This window comes from Anolis sagrei, chromosome 8 (assembly GCF_037176765.1).
Source record: "Anolis sagrei isolate rAnoSag1 chromosome 8, rAnoSag1.mat, whole genome shotgun sequence".
NCBI classification, from domain to species: Eukaryota; Metazoa; Chordata; class Lepidosauria; order Squamata; family Dactyloidae; genus Anolis; species Anolis sagrei.
The window spans coordinates 26370123-26390886 of NC_090028.1; the positions used below are offsets into that span (position 1 = coordinate 26370123).

The 20764-nt window shown below is 40.0% G+C and overlaps 1 protein-coding gene across 1 annotated transcript in view; it reads left to right on the forward strand.

The window, feature by feature from the left end:
* ZFPM1 (zinc finger protein, FOG family member 1) overlaps positions 1 to 20764 on the forward strand; it is a 157553-nt gene that overhangs the window by 58558 nt on the left and 78231 nt on the right. The window contains exon 2 of the mRNA XM_060787914.2: positions 15758 to 15901. Within this exon, the coding sequence (XP_060643897.2) occupies positions 15758 to 15901 (144 nt within the window). The remainder of the gene's footprint in view (positions 1 to 15757; positions 15902 to 20764) is intronic.

A 20764-nucleotide genomic window follows, 5' to 3' on the forward strand; every position in this document is an offset into this window, starting at 1 on the left:
ATGGTTGGGGGTCACCACAACATGAGGAACTGGATTAAGGGGTCACGGCTAGAGAAAACATACAGTGCAAAGGTTGCTATTGATTTACAGGAAAGGAAACATTGTAGAACTTGAGAAAGGTTGAGAAACAGTTTGCAAAATTACATGAGTGTCTTAACATAATAACCATATATTTGTTTGTTGGTTGGTTTTGGTTGCTATTATTTGTTGCTATTACTATTATTATTTGGCTATTACTATTATTATTTGATATACAACAAGATTAGTACACAACAAACAAGATCACTTTGCTGGCTTTTGTATTGGACATAACAAACACTTCCCAAGTGTGTTGTTGGAAACACAACAAGATTAATACACAGCAAACAAGATCACTCTTCTGGCTGCTGTATTGGATCCCACGTCAAACGCTTCCCAAGTGTCTAGGACTGTGTGATGTATCAGCGAATAATGCGTGTGGAACCCAGTAGGGTAGCCTTTTGTAGCTGACAGATGGTAATTTTGACAGCGCCGATTGTGTTTAAGTGCAGGCCAAGGTCTTTAGGCACTGTACCCAGTGTGCCGATCACCACTGGGACCCCCTTGACTGGCTTGTGCCAGAGTCTTTGCAATTCGATCTTTAAATCCTTGTATCGTGTCAACTGTTCCAGTTGTTTCTCTTCAATTTTGGTATTGCAATATCGACAATCCATACTTGTTTGTTTTCCACAATCGTGAGGTCAGGAGTCTTGTGCTCCAAAACTCTGTCTGTCTGAATTTGGAAGTCCCAGAGTAGTTTGACATGTTAATTTTCTGTAACTTTTTCAGGGTTGTAATCCCACCAGTTCTTTGTCACCGGCAGATGGTATTTGTGGCACAAGTTCCAATGAATCATCTGAGCAACGGTGTTATGCCTCTGCTTGTAATCTGTCCGCACAATCTTCTTGCAGCAGCTGAGGATGTGATCTATTGTTGCATCTGCTTCCTTGCAAAGTCTACACTTGGGATCTGTTGTCGACTTCAATTCTGGCTTTGATGGCATTGGTTCTAATGACTTGTTCTTGGGTTGCCAGAATCAGGCCCTCCGTCTCCTTTTTCCAAGTTCCATTTATTATTATTATTATTTTACTGACACAAAATCACAGTATGTCACAGCAAACGTGATCTATATGCTGGATTTTGTATCACAAAATCACAAGTCGAACACTTCCCAAGCGTCTAGGACTGTGTGATGTATTTTCGAATGATGCGCGCAGATCCAAGTAAGGTGGCCTTTTGCAGTTGACAGATCATGATTTTGTCAATGTTTATTGTTTCCAAATGCCTACTGAGATCTTTTGCCATGGCACCCATTATTATTATTATTATTATTATTATTATTATTATTATTATTATTATTATCATTGAAGGCTCCATAATATTTAACCTTTCCTCTCCTTCTCGTGTTCTCCCTTTGGGAGGAAAAAGAAGGCCAGCCAGACCATCTCTGTCTTGTCTTCTTTTCTTTCTTTCTTTCTTTTTCTTTCTTTCCTTTTTTTTTCCACCCAACTTTTCTGTCTGGTGGGAATGACCTCGCTTGACTGCAGGGGAGCCGGCTTGGCCTTATCTTTTGGGAGGGGTGCATCTATCCCTGCCCTGTTATCTCCGATGCACAGAAAAGTCCTGTGTTTGTGTTCTCCGTGTTCCCTCCAAAGAAGGCGACTTTCTTCTTTCCCAATGTATTTACCTCCCCGTGTCTTTATAGTTTTGGTGGCGATAGACCCAACTTTTGCATCCGTCACCTTTTTCATTCTGTTCAGTTCCCCCATAAGTCATTGGATGCTCCTACAATGTAGAGTTAATGCACTTTTGTTGCCATGGCCGCATGCTATGGAATCCTGGGAGTTGTGGCTGGGCGCTTGAAAACTACAGCTCCCAGGATCCCATAGCACTGCGCCATGGCAGGTAAAATGTTGTCAAACTGCATTAATTTGGCAATTCAAATGCACCCAAAGAAAGCTCAAGACCTTGCAGAACTACAACTCCCAGAATCCCATAACATTGGTCCATGGCAATTAAAGTGATGCCGGACTGCATTAATTTGACAATGCAAATGCACCCAGAGAAGGCTCAAGTGTGAAGACCTTGCAAAACGACAATGCCAAGGATCCCATAGCATTGAGCCATGGCAGTTCAAGTGGTGCCAAACTGCATTAATTTGACAATACAAATGCATCCAGAGAAGTCTCAAGACCTTGCAAAACTACAACTTCCAGGATCTCGTAGCATTGAGCCATGACAATTAAAGTGGTGCCGGACTGCATTAGTTCGACAGTGCAAATGCACCCAGAAAAGGCTGAAGACCTTGTAAAACTACAATTCCCAGAATCCCATAACATCTATCCATGGCAATTAAAGTGATGCTGGCCTGCATTAATTCGACAATGCAAATGCACCCAGAGAAGGCTCAAGTGTGAAGACCTTGCAAAACGACAATGCCAAGGATCCCATAGCATTGAGCCATGGCAGTTAGTGGTGCCGAACTGCATTAATTTGACAATACAAATGCACCCAGAGAAGTCTCAAGACCTTGCAAAACTACAACTTCCAGGATCCCGTAGCATTGAGCCATGGCAATTAAAGTGGTGCTGGACTGCATTAATTCGACAGTGCAAATGCACCCAAAGAAGCCTCAAGATCTTGCAAAACTACAGATCCCAGGATTCCATAGTATTGAGCAATTGATATCTATATGTATGTATATGTGTGTGTGTGTGTAATGTAATATAATATAATATAATATAATATATAATGCATTAATTACCTGCCTCTCCTTACAGCTCTAGGTGATGGGTTATATGAGTCTACACTGACCATTATAACCCAGTTTCAGATTGAATTATATCTATATCTATATGTATGTATATATAATGTAATATAATTAATATTATACAATATAATTAATATAATATAGTGCATTTTATCTGCCTCTCCTTGCAGCTCTTTGCAGTGTACTGCTGGGTTATATGAATCTACACTGACCATATAACCCAGTTTCAGACTGCATTATATATGTATCGGTATCTATATCTATGTATATGTATGTGTGTATATAATATAATATAATATAATATAATATAATATAATATAATATAATGCATTTATTATCTGCCTCTCCTTACAGCTCTAAGTGATGTACCACTGGGTTATATGAGTCTACACTGACCATTATAACCCAGTTTCAGACTGATTATATATATATCTATATCTATATGTATGTATATATAATGCAATATAATTAATATTATACAATATAATTAACATAATATAGTGCATTTATTATCTGCCTCTCCTTGCAGCTCTGTTACCGCAGGATTATATGAGTCTACACTGACCATATAACCCAGTTTCAGACTGCATTAGATATAGCAGTGTAGATGCGGCCCTCACAATCAGCCCAATGCGCTCTGGGCCATTCTTTGACCATTTTCTCTCCGATTAAACATTCTTCCAGATTTGGAACAATAAACCTTTCTCTTGATCCTGCAATTTTTTTCCTTCTCAAGCTAACTCCCTATCTGGCTATATCTATATATACCGAAGATATGTGTTTTTTTCCCTCTTCTTCGGCTGCCAAGAGAGAGACCCTGGACTATCCGAAAGGCAAGGCATGTAGACAAGAGCTCCGCGATAAAAGGCCCCGATAAGAGCCAGAAAATAGCAACAGACCCAAACTTTCCCACCGACTGGGAGACCAGGGAGGCAGAGCAAGTGACAGCTTCCCCCCTTTTGCAAGGCAGAGCCATCAAAGCCTTGCAAAAGGGGGGGCAAATGGGAGAGATAAAGGGCCAGCGTCCTCCTTGGGAGCCAGAATTCACCTGCCTTGTGTGCTCTTGTTGTTTTGGGCCCAGCCTATGAAAGAAAAGGAATTTCAAAATTGAATTCTTATTTACAGAATAGGGCATATTTATTGTCGAAGGCTTTCATGGCCGGAATCACCGGGTTGTTGTGAGTTTTCTGGGCTATAAGGTCATATTCCAGAAGCATTCTCTCCTGACATTTTGCCTGCATCTTTGACCTTACAACCTCTGCAGATACCTGCCATAGATGCAGGCAAAACGTCAGGAGAGAATGCTTCTGGAACATGGCCATACAGCCTGGAAAACTCACAACAACCTAGGGCATATTTGCATAAACAACTGGTTCGTTCACCTATTTTATTTTTATTTTTGGATAGATAATGCTTCTCCTAAAGATACAATAATGGTATTATTTACATGGCGATTTATTCATTCCTCTTATTTATCCCCACCCCTTTTATTTGCAAGGAAGTCATAATATGTTGTCAAAGGCTTTCATGGCCAGAATCACTGGGTTGCTGTTAATTTTTCAGGTTGTCTGTCCATGTTCCAGCAGCATTCTCTCCTGACATTTCGCCTGCATCTGTGGCAAATGGCATCTTCAGATGTCTATTAGCAGTGAAGCAAGTGGAGTGTATTAATAATATAATGTTAATGTTATTAATATTACGATATTAATATAATATAATATAAATATTAATAATATAATATAAATATTATTATTAATATTATATAATAATAATATTATATGTGGAATAATGTCCAGGGTAGGAGAAAAAACCTTTGTCTGTTTGAAGCTACTGTGATTGTTGCAATTAGCAAGCTTGAATAGCATTGAGTGGCCATGAAGCTGCAAAGTCAATCAGTGAGGGAATCTTCATAGATGTAGCCTGGTCTCTGTTGCCTGGAGGCATCCTCTGTGGAATGATGTCCAGGGTAGGAGAAAGAACCCTTGTCTGTTTGAATCAAGTGTGAATGTTGCAATTAGCAAGCTTGATTAGCATTGAGTAGACACTAAGTTGCAAAGTCAATCATGGAAGCTATCTGCATAGAGGTAGCCTGGGCAGTGTTGCCTGGAGGCATCCTCTGTGGAACGATGTCCAGCGTAGGAGAAAGAACCCTTGTCTGTTTGAAGCAAGTGTGAATGTTGCAATTAGCCAGGTTGAATAGCATTGAGTAGCCATGAAGCTGCAAAGTCAATCAGTGAAGGTATCTGCGCAATCAAGTAACAGTGAACACCTCCCAAACAGAAGATGCCTCCAGGCAACAGAGGTCAGGCTATCTCTATGCAGATACCCTCACTGACTGACTCTGCAGCTGCAAGGTTACTCAATTCTAATCAAGCTTGCCAAATGCAACATTCACACTTGCTTTAGACAGACAAGGGTTCTTTCTCCCACCCTGGACATTATTCCACAGGTATATGTACATTCCACTTGCTTCACTTCCAACAGAACCTGTAAAGATGCCACTAGCCACAGATGCAGGCAAAATGTCAGGAGAGAATGCTACTGGAACATGGCCAAACAGCCTGAAAACCTCACAGCAACCCAGAACACATAATGGCCCTTTTAAATGTACACTTAAATGTACAGTTTGACATCACTTGAAATTCCCTTGTTCAAGGTTATGGGATCCTGGGAGTTGTAGTTTGACAAGGTCTGCACTTTCTCAGCCCAAGAGTATCTCACCAAAGCCAGGAAAAGTGGCATCCAACTGCAGATAATCTTACAGTGCAGATGCACTCCAATATTGCTTGAACGAAACGGCAGGACTTGGGGTGCCATGGTTGATCAAGCCCCCAAGCGATCTGGCTTTGGGATCTGTAGCGTGTCCTCAAGGGATCAGGCAGGAAAGGTGAGATGACAAGAAGCAGTAGCCGGATCTGCAAAGAGCAAGGGTCAACTTGAATAGCGGAAGCCAAAGATCAAAAGGAGGCCACGGATAGAAATCTAAGGTCAGGACTTGAACTTGGCAACCGAAGATGGCAAGGGTTGGGTTTCTACCTGTAAGTTTACCTGGGCTTTCCGATTTTCCAAGGAGGCCTTTCTCATCATCCCAATGCCCTCCGTGCATCTTTCTACACTATAGGTTTAATGACACCACTTTTACGTACTGCCATGACTCAGTGCTGTGGGATCCTGCTGGAGATGCTTGAAAATACTACTACCACTAGTACTACTACTAATACTACAAATATTACAAATAGTAATATTAGTATAGTAGTATTAGTAGTACAAATAGTAGTATTAGTAGTACTAATAATACTATTAGTAGTATTATTATTATCAATAACAACAAACAACAACAACAACAATAACTTATGAACTCTTGCTGGGGGTCCTAGAAAATAATAATAATAATAGCAATAATAATAATAATCTATCTATCTATCTATCTATCTATCTATATATATATATAAATGCTCTGTGCATAATGAGTACCTTAAAAACAAAAGAACCAATGAACAAAATCATGCCAAATTTGGCAACAAAACGTCTCACAACACAAGGAGTGACCATCACTCAAAAAAATTATGATATTGTCATTTGGGAGTTGTAGTTGCTGGGATTTATAGTTCACCTATAATCAAATAGGATTCTGAACTCCACCAATAATGGAACTGAACCAAACTTGGCACACAGGACTCCCCTGACAACAGAAAACACTAGAAGGGTTTGGTGAGCATTGATCTTGAGTTTTGGAGTTGTAGTTCACCTACATCTAGAGAGCACTGTAGACTCAAACAATGATGGATCTGGACCAAACTTGGCATAAGCACTCAATATGTCCAAATATGAACACTGATGGAGTTTGGGGAAAATAGACCTTGACATTTGGGAGTTGTAGTTACTGGGATTTATAGTTCATTTATAGTTACTGGGGGTCTTGACTTCCCAGGTTGAGAAATGCTACCTTAAGGTCATCCAGTCCAACTCCCTTCACCAGGGCAAGAAAACATAATCAAAGCCCTCCTGACAAAGAGCCATCCAGCCATTCACACACACACATATATGTATATGATAGATGCAGTATCAAAGATTTGAAAGGGACCCCTAAAGAAGGACAATGATATGTTTCATGTTCCAGAGTAGGCAAACCAGACAATCTCCACATCAACACTGACAAAGAAATAACAAGAAATACTGTTTACCCACAAGCAGAAAGACATTACATATATTAGAAACCAACACTTTCTCATTACTTTATTTTCCAGATCACCAGACTGGGCCACAGCAACACATGGCAGGGGACCGCTAGTAATCTATATAAATAAAAATGTAATGTTCGTTTGTTGGATTCTCCTCCAAAATATATAGAAAAATAGCATTAAATGAAAGTACCTTGGAAAGTGCCCGGAGTGGAGGCGCTGCCCCATTGGAATGGGGCCCATCTTTCTTGGGGTGCATTTTGGGGGGGATTTTTCAGGAAATATTGCCTTGTTATGTCTTATACACGTTACTGGATCCTTCTACAAAATACATCTCATAGAGAGGAGGGGCGAGAGAAGTTGAGCTATCACCCAAATTAGAATTAGTTATAATCAGCACCTTGGAAAGTGCCTTTTGAGCCTCATGCAAAACTCGGAGTTGATGTGCTGCCCCATTGGAATGGGGTCCATCTTTCTTGGGGTGCGTTTTGGGGGGATTTTTCAGGAAATATTACTGTGTTCTGTCTTATACACATTACTGGATCCTTCTACAAGTCTCTCTCATATATATATACTCAGAGAGGTAGGGGAAGTTGAGCTATCTCCCAAATTAGAATCAGTTAGGATCGACACCTTGGAAAGTGCCTTTTGAGCCTCATGCAAAACCCGGAGTTGATGTGCTGCCCCATTGGAATGGGGCCCATCTTTCTTGGGGCGCGTTTTGGGGGGATTTTCAGGAAATATTACTGTGTTCTGTCTTATACACATTACTGGATCCTTCTACAACTCTCACATATATGTATGTATATATATGTGTGTATGTATATATATATGTGTGTATGTGTGTGTGTGTGTGTGTGTATATATATATATATAATATATTTTCTCAGAGGCATGGGGAAGTTTAACTATCACCCAAATTAGAATCAGTTATAATCAGCACCTTGGAAAGTGCCTTTTGAGCATCAGGCAAAACCTGGAATTGATGCGCTGCCCCTTTGGAATGGGGCCCATCTTTCTTGGGGTGCATTTTGGGGGATTTTTTCAGGAAATATTGCCTCATTCTTATACACATTACTGCATCCTTCTACAAAATACATCTCATATATGGGGGGGGGGGGAGAGGAAGTTGAGCTATCTCCCAAATTAGAATCAGCACCTTGGAAAGTGCCTTTTGAGCCTCATGCAAAACCCGGAGTGGATGCGCTGCCCCATTGGAATGGAACCCACCGCTTTTGGGATGTAAGAATAGGAAATATTGCCTTGTTCTTCCTTATATACATTACTGGTTCCTTCTACTCTGAAATATATAAAAATAGTATATATTTGTGTATGTGTAGACCCTTTCCATTAACTCCCCTTCCATTAAGCGAAAGGGCGGAGGGAGTGCCAGTGAGCACCTGCCCACAGTTAACTTTGCCTCCTCACCTCCGATTAGCGCAACGCCTTCCTTACAATCATTGCCATTTTTATAAAAAAAGAAATCCATCCCTTATTTTTGCGTATTTTAAATCAAAACGAGGCCGGGAGGGGGCCGTGTGGGAGGGAGGGAGGGAGGGGGGGGAGGGCCCCCGTTAATCGGTCTCCACAGAGTCTCTTGGAAGCGGGCGAGTTTTCCTGGGCTCATCATCCCCTTCTCTGCCAAAGCCAGCCTTCAGTAATTCAGTTTTTAAAAAGCATGAAAAAAGGGAGTTGATGAAATTCCGCTATCAGCACCGAGCCAATATGCAAAATATCTCGCCGAGAATCAAATAGCTATTATGTTTTCATTTCCATTTCGGCGTATTTGCTTAATGAAGAATAGACAGATCAGGCCGGCGGAGGGAGCCTGCGTGAGGTGATAAAACCCTTCTAGGCTTCCAGCAAAATCCCACGGAAAGAAAGAAAGAAGGAAGGGAAGAAGGAAGGGAAGAGAATGACAAACTGCCTTTTCTCTCTTCTCCTCCTTTTCTCTTTTATGAAATGCATTTTTGGCCCATTGAACCCATAAAACTTGGCAAAAGGAAAGATGAGTGGCATGCTTCCTTCTCCAGAGTCTTCTCCCCATCGTTTTTCTCCTTCCTCTCTTTCTCCTTTCCCTTCTTTTCCATGTTGTTCTCTTCCTCCTTTTCCTTATTTTTCTTTTCTCCATCTTCCTACATCTCTTCTTTCCCTTTCTCTCTTTTCCTCCCCTTATTTCTTCTTTCTCCTTCCTCTTTTTCTTTTTCTTCCTTTTCCTTTCTTCTTCTTTCCTCCTTCCTTTCCCTTTTCTCTTCCTCTTCTTCCTCCTTCTCCTCTTTTCCTCTCTTCCTTTTCCTTCTTCTTATTCTATTTTTCCCACTCCTCCTTCTCCCATTCCTTCTTTTTCTCTTCCTCTCCTTTTCTTTCCTTTCGCCTCTTCCTTCTTCTTTTCTTATTCTCTTCTTCATCCCTCTCTTCTCTCCTACTCCTTCTCCTTTTGCTTCTTCTCTTGCTCGCCTTCTTTTTCTCACCTCCCTTTTCTCCTTTTTACTAGCTTTCCTCTCATATCTCCTTCTTCTCTTCTCTTCTCTTCTCTTCTCCCCTCCCTCCCTCCCTTCCATCTGTCCAATTTTATTTTCTTCCTTCCTTCCTTCCTTCCTTCCTTCTTCCGTTTTTCTTCCCTTCCTTCCTTCTGTCTTTATTTCCTTCTTTCCTTTTTTCTTCCTTCCTTCCTTCTGTTTTTCTTCCCTCTCTCCCTTCTTTCCTTCCTTCCGTTTTTTCTTCCCTCCCTCCCTCCCTTTCTTCCTTCTGTCTTTTTTCTTCTTCCATCCTTCCTTCTTTCTTTCCTTTCTTCCATTTTTCTTCCCTCCCTCCCTCCCGTCTTTCCTTCCTTCCTTCCTTCCTTCCTTCCTTCCTTCCTTCCTTCCTTCCTTCCTTCCTTGAGAACTAGATAATGATGAGGAATGCTGGGAGTTGCCATCAATATTGAACATTCAGAGGATATATATGTTTTAAGGCAGGCATGGGCAAATTTAGGCCCTCCAGGTATTTTGGACTTCAACTCCCACAATTCCTAACAGCCTCAGGCCCCTTCCTTTTAAGCTTAAGCGGCTGGGGGGGGGGGAGGGCCTGAGGCTATTAGGAATTGTGGGAGTTGAAGTCCAAAACACCTGGAAGGAGGGTCCAAAGTTTATTGAACTGCACAAACTTGGTTTCTGCAGGAAGGACATCATCCCGCTGTAGCACATTTTGCTCTCTCATATTTATTTATTTGCGCATTTTGGAAGAGAAGGATCCGGTAATGTGTATGAGAACGAGGCAATATTTCCCTAAGCAAATGCACCCCAAGAAGAATGAGGCCCATTCCAATGGGGCAGTGCATCCACTCCGGGTTTTGAATTAAGGGTTGAAGGACACTTTCCAAGGTGCTGACTCTATTTTAGGATCCAGAAATGTTCATAAGGAAGAACACGGCAATAAATACATTTTATTTGCAGTTTGGCATCACTTTTACTGCCTTGACCCAGTGATATGGGATCCTGCTGGAGATGCTGGAAAATACGACTATGTCTTCTAATAATAATCATCATCATAATCTATAATAATCATAATCATAATCTACAATAATATTATGATCTATACTGATATTATAAATTAGGAAGAACTGAACATTAGGAAGAACTTCCTGACTGTGAGAGCTGTTGAGCAGTGGAACTCTCTGCCCCGGAGTGTGGTGGAGGCACTTTCTTTGGAGGCTTTAAAACAGAGGCTGGATGGTCACCTGTCAGGGGTGCTTTGAATGCGATGTTCCTGCTTCTTGGTAGAATGGGGTTGGACTGGATGGCCCATGAAGTCTCTTCCAACTATGATTCTATGATTCTATATTATAATCTATTATTATTATTATATATTATATTGTATCTAATATTATATCATCTCCATAATTATAATATTATACTGAACTTGTTGACCGAAAGGTCACAGGTTCGAATTCAGGGTTCAGTGTGAACTCCCACTGTCAGCCGCAGCTTCTGCCAACCTAGCAGTTCTAAAACATGCAAATATGAGTAGATCAATAGGTACCGCTCCGGCAGAAAGGTAATGGCGCTCCATGCAGTCATACCAGCCACATTTTGGGGGTGCCTACGGACAATGCCGGCTCTTCGGCTTAGAAATGGAGATGAGCACCAACCCCCAGAGTCAGACTCGACTGGACTTAATGCCAGGGTAAACCTTTACTTTTTACTTAATCTATAATAATATGATATGATAATCTATAATAATAATAATAATAATAATACTCTATAATTATAATCTATAATATAATAATATAGTTTATAATTTATTTTTTTATTTATCGTGTCAGGAGCAAACCAGACAGTTGTATTGCATTTTTAACAAATAAACAAACAAACAAAGCACAAAGTTTGCAAGCTTGGTAGTTGATTAAATGTCCTTTGACACTGTAGAAGTTTATAATAATAATCTATAATAATAGTAATAATAATAATAATAATAATAATAATAATGCATCACACAGTCCTAAACGCTTGGGAAGTGTTCGACTTGTGATTTTGTGAAATGAAATCCGGCATATATATCTTGTTTGCTGTGTCATACTGTGTTTTTGTGTCAGTAAAATAATAATCTTTATTTATTTATTTATTTATTTACTGCTATGGAATTTTGCTAAAGGTCCTAGAAAATAATAATAATAATAATAATAATAATAATAATAATAATAATAAATGTTATTTGCAGTCTGACACCACTTTTACTGCCGTGACTCAATGCTGTGAGATCCCTAGAAATGCTTGAAAATATTACTAATATTTCTTGTTCTAATAATAATAATAATAATAATAATAATAATAATAAATCTATTATTATTACGATTTACTGCTATGGAATCTTGCTGGAGGTCCTAGGAAATAATAATAATAATAATAATAATAATAATAATAATAATAATACAACAGCCAGCAGAGTGTCTGCTGTGGATTCATCTTGTTGTGTTTCAAATAATAATAATAATAATAATAATAATAATGCCTTGTTCTTCCTTACACACATTACTGGATCCTTCTTCTCCAAAATACATAGAAAAATACATCATGTATATAGTTGAGCTATCTCCCAAACTAGAGTCAGCAACTTGGAAACTGCCTTTTGAGCCTCAATTCAAAACCTGGAGCGGATGCGCTGCCCCATTGGAATGGGACCCATCATTCTTTGGGGTGCATTTTCTTAGGGAAGTATTGCCTTGGGATTATAGATATAGTATCCCTCTTGTGCTGGGCTATATAGTCCCAATAGTAGAATAGCTTTTCAATTAATATTTTCTTGAATCTCAACCAATTAAGCATAGTTTGTGCCACAAAAACAAAGTTTCTGGAGTACAACAATGACTTTCAAAGTAAGGACATTACACACAAACAGGAAATAATACTCTCAACCCAGGAACTGGGATATATAGTCCCAATGGTAGAATAAAATCTCAGATATGTATCGTTCCAAGGAATGCCGGCATCTTATTGTGTGCGTACATGGGACTATATATCCAAAGCGTCTCAATTGAGAAACTTATTGGCATTCCTTGGGTCTATATTTATCTTTCTCATGCTGGGATATATAGTACCTATGGTAGAATAGAATCTCAGATATAGATCATCCCAAGGAATGCCAGCACCTCATTGTGTACATATATGGGACTATATATCCAAAGTCTCTCAATTGGGGAACTCATTGGCATTCCTTGGGACTATTTTTATCCCTATCATGCTGGGATATATAGTCCCAATTGTAGAATAGAATCTTAGATATATATCGTCCCAAGGAACGCTGGCACCCTATTGTGTGCGTATATGGGACTATATATCCAAAGTCTATATATCCAAAGTCTCTCAATTGGGGAACTTATTGGAATTCCTTGGGACTATTTTTATCCCTATCATGTTGGGATATATAGTCCCAATAGTAGAATAGAATCTCAGATACGTATCGTCCCAAGGAATGCTGGCACCCTATTGTGTGCGTACGTGGGACTAAATATCCAATGTCTATATATCCAAAGTCTCTCAATTGGGGAACTTACTGGAATTCCTTGGGACTATTTTTATCCCTGTCATGCTGGGATATATAGTCCCAATGGTAGAATCAAATCTCAGATGTATATCATTCCAAGGAATTCCGGCACCCTCATTGTGTGCATATATGGGACTATATATCCAAAGTCTCTCAATTGAGGAACTTATTCCTTTGGACTATTTTTATCCCTCTAATGCTGGGATATATAGTTCCAATAGTAGAATAGAATCTCATATATCGTCCCAAGGAATGCCAGCACCCCATTGTGTGCATATATGGGACTATATATCCTAAGTCTATATATCCAAAGTCTCTCAACTGGGGAATTCATTGGCTTTCCTTGGGACTATTTACATTCCTCTTATGCTGGGATATATAGTCCCAATGATAGAACAGAATCGTGGATATAGATCGTCCCAAGAGATGCCACCCCCCCCCCAATTGTTGCCCCTCTTTCTCCCCAATTAAGGGGGTCTTTATGCCCTCTTATCCGTCTCCAAGGGGGTCTTTCTGGGACCCATCATCCACAAGGGACTCAAGAGCCCATCATCCACCAATAGCAAAGGGGGGGTCCCTCCCCGCCTTTCCCCCAATGACTCCAGGCCCTGTCTATTTACGCGCGGCAGAACAAAGGCCCCCCTAATCGAGACAAAGCCGGCGACAATGAGCGTGAAGAAAGGGGCTGCGGCGGAAAGAGGGAGGCAATTTATTCTAATTCTACTAATTTCAGTTCCAGCACAATTAAAAAGACTCTGATAATATTCAGAAACAATCGCCGGCTAACAAATCGGGTTCGCTCGCTGTAAATGAAACATCGTTAGGCTAATTTCCCCTTTCACGCCTGCCTGCCTGCCTGCGCGGCTCCCGGTCTGATAAAGTTAACCCGCTCCATCCGGATGGCGCATCCGCACGGCACACACAAAAGACCTATTTTCTATCACACACATATATATATGTGGCATTCTTATAAGTATTGATTTGTTTGACATGCTTGTGTTCCACCACCGGTTGTAGTCTGAAGTCAGAAGACCCTGGAAAACTACCATTTCCAGTAGTGCATAGCGTTGAGCCGTGGAAGTCGTGCATATACATTCATACATACATACATAAACACACACAAACACACCATATGTATACCACATATATACCATATACATACATTCATGCACATACAATATATTATATATGGTATTCTTATAGGTATTGATTTGTTATACATTCCTGCATTCTACCACCAGTTGTAGTCTAAAGTCTGAAGACCTTGGAAAACTACAACTCCCAGCCTTGAGCCATGTCAGCTCATACACACACACACACGTACCATATATATATATATATATATATATATATATATATATATATATATATATCACATACATATATACCCACACTATATATATACCACATATATACCACATATATGGTGTGTGTGTGTGTATGTATGTATGTGTGTGTGTGTGTGTGTGTGTATATATATATATATGGTATTCTTATAGGTATTGTTTTGTTTTACATGCCTGTGTTCCACCACTGGTTGTAGTCTGAACTCCAAAGACCTTGGAAAACTACGACTCCCAGTACTGCATAGCCTGAGCTGTGGCAGCTCATGCATACACACACATACACAATCATATATATACCATATATATAACCACATATACAGCATATATATACCAAAAATATAACTTACATATATATCATACACACACACACGCACATATATTCTCTCTCTCTCTCTCTCTCTCTCTCTCTATATATATATATACTAGCTGTCCCCTGCCACGTGTTGCTGTGGCCCACATGGGGGTTCTGTGTGGGAGGTTTGGCCCAATGCTATCGTTGGTGGGGTTCAGAATGCTCTGTGATTGTAGGTGAACTATAAATCCCAGCAACTACAACTCCCAAATGTCAAGATTCTATTTCCCCCAAACTCTACCAGTGTTCAAATTTGGGCATATTGAATATTCATGTAGAGTTTGGTCCAGATCCATCATTGTTTGAGTCCACAGTGCTCTCTAGATGTAGGTAAACTACAACTCCAAAACTCAAGGTCAATGCCAACCAAACCCTTGCAGTATTTTCAACTGGTCATGGGAGTTCTGTGTGCCAAGTTTGGTTCAATCCCATCATTGGTGGAGTTCAGAATGCTCTCTGATTATAGGTGAAATATAAATCCCAGCAACTACAACTCCCAAATGACAAAATCATAATTTTTTGGGTGATGGTCACTCCTTGTGTAGTGAGACATTTTGTCGCCAAATTTGGTGTGATTTCGTTCATTGGTTCTTTTGTTTTTAAGATACTCATTATGCACAGAGCATTTATATAGATGATAGATAGATAGATAGATAGATAGATAGATAGATAGATTATATTATATGTATAGTCATTTCATTTTGCATTATTATTTTATTTCTAACCCGCCTTGCCTCATGGCTCAAGGCGGGTTATAGCATAATTAAAACACATAAACATTGCAATAAATATATAAATACACATATTAAAATGTATTTCTATAAAAATACATATTAAAATATATTTCTATAAAATGCATATTAGTTATACACAGAACATCGTGTTGCGCTGTGGCAGTTCAAGTGGGGTCAAAGTGCATCTTATGTTCTTAAACTTTCTTTATTTCTTTTCCCTCCTTTAGAGACCATGTGTCGCTAACGTTTTCCAGCTGCCTTTTACTGTAAATGAAAATTTCTGCAAAGAATGCAACTCCCCACTGAATTTTCTGTCTCTTGCTTTTCTTTAGGCACCTTTGGCGAGATGGAGGAAGGCGAGGAGGCGCCCTTGCAGGACAGCGGTAGCAGCCAATTGGAGAAGGAGGGCGGGGCTTCCGACCCGGACGGCGACAGTTCCGTGGAAGGCGATTCGCCCGCTTCACCTTGTAGCGAAAGTGAGCCCCGCCTTTTTTTTTTTTTTTTGCACTGAAAACTCTGCAAAATTATACCGCTATCATTCCCTTTTAACTGCAGTGTTTCCATCCTGGGAGTTGCGGTGACTATATCCAAACTACACATCCCAAATTACATAGGATAGACAGCCATGGCACTTTAAAGGGGTTGTGATAATGATAGCACTTAACTGAACTACAAACCCCTCAATTCCATACATTGCAGCCGTGGTATTTGAAGTGTGATGCTGCCATACTTTGAATTTTCCACCTCTAGTGACTCTATCCAAACTACAAATCCCAGGTTGCCTAGGATGTAACCATGCAGGTAAAAGTGCCATGATAGTGCAATAATTCTGTTGTACTTAGAATTTTCCACCTCCTCAATTCCATACATTGCAGCCATGGTATTTGAAGTGTGATGCTGTCGTACTTTGAATTTTCCACCTCTTGTGACTCTATCCAAACTACAAATCCCCGATGGCATAGGATGTAACCATGCAGGTAAAAGTGCCATGATAGTGCAATAATTCTGTCGTACTTTGAATTTTCCACCTCTAGGAACTCTATCCAAACTACAAATCTCATTATTCCATAAGATGTAGTCACGGCCTAAAGTGGAATGTAAAGCAATGAGTGTTGCAGAACTTAGAACTTCCCACCTCTCATAGCTCTATTCAAACTACAAATTCCAGGATTCCATAGGATGCAGCCACATCTGTGTTATAACAATATTATAATAATTGTATAGTACTTGGGATTTTCCACCTCCAGTGCCTCTGATTAAACTACAAATCCTAGGATTCCATAGGATGCAGACATGACTCCTATAGTGTGTTAATAATAATAATAATAATAATAATTGTATAGTATTTGGAATTCTCCATCCCTAGCACCCGTGATTAAACTACAGATCCCAGGATTCCATATAATGCACAAATCCCAGGATTCCATAGGATTCAGCAATGACATAATAATAATAATAATAATAATAATAATAATAATAATAATAATATAGTTCTTGGAATTCTCCACCTCCAGTGCCTCTGATTCAACTACAATTCTCAGGATTTCATAGAATGCAGCCATGACTCCTATACTGTGTTATAATAATATTCTAATTGTATAGTACTTGAAATTCTCCACGTCTCGTAACTCTATCCAAACTACAAATCCCAGGATTCCATGGGATGCAGCCATTACTGTGTTATAATAATTTTATAATAATTGTATAGTACTTGGAATTCTCCACCTCCAGTGCCTCTGATTCAACTACAAATCCCAGAATTCCATAGGATGCAGTAATGACTATTATAGTGTGTTATACTAATACTATACCTGTATAGTACTTTGGATTCTCTACCTCTCATAACTCCGTCCAAACTACAAATCCTAGGATTCCATGGGATGTAGCCCATGACTATTATAGTGTGTTATAATCTATATATATAAATTTGTTAGGGGCATCCAACAAGGAAACAAAACTCAAAACCCCCCCAACGAAACTTAACCAAAATTCCCATGCCCATAACACAACCCACAAGGTACAAACATATCTACTCAAAATGAAAAACAACACAACAACACACTCACAAAACGGCAAAACAACAAAACTCAAAAATCCCCCAACGAAACTTAACCAAAATCCCCGTGCCCATAACACAACCCACAAGGTACAAACATATCTACTCAAAATGAAAAACAACACAACACACTCACAAAACGGCAAAACAACAAAACTCAAAAATCCCTCAACGAAACTTAACTAAAATCCCCGTGCCCATAACACAACCCACAAGGTACAAACATATCTACTCAAAATGAAAAACAACACAACAACACACTCACAAAACGGGAAAAGAACAAAACTCAAAAAAAACCCTAACGAAACTTAACCAAAATTCCCATGCCCATAACACAACCCACAAGGTACAAACATATCTACTCAAAATGAAAAACAACACAACAACACACTCACAAAACGGCAAAACAACTGAGCATGCGCATTGGCGCCCAGCCGCAAGTTCCCTGGCGCGCGCACATGGCCTTCCGGCCAACGTTCCCTCTGCGGAAACCATGCCCACTCCAAGCCCCGCCGCGCCGCTTCCCACACACACACCCCCCTGCCGCACACACACACGCAACCCCACGCTCCATCACTCCCCCCGCCGCCGCACACACACGCAACCCCACTCCCCCCGCCGCCGCACACACACACGCAACCCCACTCCCCCTGCCGCCGCACACACACACGCAACCCCATGCTCCATGACTCCCCTCGCTCCCGCACACACACACGCAACCCCATGCTCCATCACTCCCCTGCTCCAATCTTACCTTCTTTTACTTCACGCCACCTCCAAACCTCACCCCGCCCCTTCCCGCCCTGTCAAAATCTAGGAAAGACAGGAAGGAAGGAAAGAAGGAAGAAAGAGAAAGGGAGGTAAAGAAAAAGGTGGAAGGAAGGAAAGATAGAGGAAGAAGAAAAGGAAAGAAAAGGAAAGATGGAAGGAAAGAAAAGAGAGACAGCAGAAGAGAACGAAAAAGGGGGAAGGAAGGAAAGAGATAGAGAAAGAAGAGGAGAAGGAAAGATGGGAAGGAAGGAAGGAAGGAAGGAAGGAAGGAAGGAAGGAAGGAAGGAAGGAGGGAGGGAGGGAGGGAGGGAGGGAGGGAAAGAAGGAGGGAAAGAGGGAAGATTGGCCACAGCAACACGTGGCGGGTAAAGGTTGTTATTTCTATTATTATTATTATGCTATTGTTCCTATGAGACCCTTTTAGGGGGAATGGGAGAGGTGTCAGGTCCCGGAGGCAATGCATTGCATTATTGTTATTGTTATGATGGTGGTGAAATAAAAGGAAATAAAAAGTGAAAGAAGGAAGCAAACAGGGAGGGAAGAAAGGCAAAGGAAGAAAGGGGGAGGGAATGAAGGAAAGAGAGAAGGATGAAACCAAGTAGTGAAAGAAAGAAAGAGGTAGAGAAGGAAGAAAGGAGAGAAAGGGGGAGGAAAAGGGGGAAGGAATAGGGAGGGACCTCTCTTTCATAATAGTCCAGATATCTACCTCAACTTTGATAAGTTTTACTATAGGCCACAGCAACGCGTGGCAGGGCACAGCTAGTAATATTATAATAATAATTGTATAGTACTTGGAATTCTCCACCTCCACTGCTTCTGAGCAAACTACAAAGCCCAGGATTCCATAGGATGCAGCCATGAATATTATAGTATGTTATAATAATAATAATAATAATAATAATAATAATAATAATAATAATTGTATAGTACTTGGAATTCTCCACCTCCACTGCTTCTGAGCAAACTACAAAGCCCAGGATTCCATAGGATGCAGCCTATGAATATTATAGTGTGTTATAATAATAATAATAATAATTATTATTATTATTATTTTATAGTACTTGGAATTCTTCACCTCCCATACTTCTGACACAAACTACATATCCCAGGATTCCATGGGATGCAGCCATTACTGTGTTATAATAATTTTATAATAATTGTATAGTACTTGGAATTCTCCACCTCCAGTGTCTCTGATTCAACTACAAATCCCAGAATTCCATAGGATGCAGTAATGACTATTATAGTGTGTTATACTAATACTATACCTGTATAGTACTTTGGATTCTCTACCTCTCATAACTCCGTCCAAACTACAAATCCTAGGATTCCATGGGATGTAGCCCATGACTATTATAGTGTGTTATAATAATATTATAATAATAATTGTATAGTACTTGGAATTCTCCACCTCCACTGCTTCTGAGCAAACTACAAAACCCGGGATTCCATAGGATGCAGCCTATGAATATTATAGTGTGTTATAATAATAATAATAATAATTATTATTATTATTATTTTATAGTACTTGGAATTCTTCACCTCCCATACTTCTGACACAAACTACATATCCCAGGATTCTATAGGATGCAGCCATAGGGCTTAATAATAGTGCTATCATTTTGCAGTGTGAAAAAGCCTTTGAACTCTTAGATTAAAAAAAAGACTTGTTTAATTATTCCACCTGTGGTGAGGGAAATAGCACTCTGTTTATGCTCAGAGGCACTCTTGGTTCCTTCTGTTGCATTAAAAGCAGATCTTCCAAGGAAATGCCATAAAGGAAATGCTATAATATTTTGGGGGCTGCGTTGGCGTAGTTTAAAGGGGTAATGAGATACTAAAAATTTGGAGACCAAAGGAGAAAAAAATCCATGGCAATGGGAAGGACTGATGACTATTTATTCCTCTCCTAGCTCAAGATTCAAACTGGGGGCGATGCATAATGCAACCTCCGGCCATATCTTCGCTATCTGTTCTGGGTCACATTTCAGTCAATACGCTCTGCATTCTCTTTCAACAGCCATTTCTAATCTAATTAAAGGTCTGGATTTCTTGCTGCGGAGCTTTGAAAAAGTGCAAAGAGGCAGCAAAGTGAACAAATGCTCACCTAGAGATGCAACATTTTTTGTGGCTTTTTAAGAAGTCCAAACCCACGATTGGAATTGTTAACCTTGCCAAGAAAACCCAACAATAGAGTCATTATACGTTGAAAATTATTCAATACTTTAGGATGATAGTAAATGCAAAACATGGCTATGGAAATGTAGTTACATAATAGGCGTCTATCTATCTCCATCAATGTTTAACATTTGCACAAATGACCAACCACTGCCAGAAGGGACAGAGAGTTCCATCTATGCTGATGATCGTGCCATCACCGCTCAAGCGGGAAGCTTTGAAATAGTGGAACAGAAGCTCTCCAAAGCTTTAGTTCTTTTTACTGCCTATTACAGGGAAAACCAGCTGATTCCTAATCCATCGAAAATGCAGGCAAGTGCTTTTCACCTTAAGA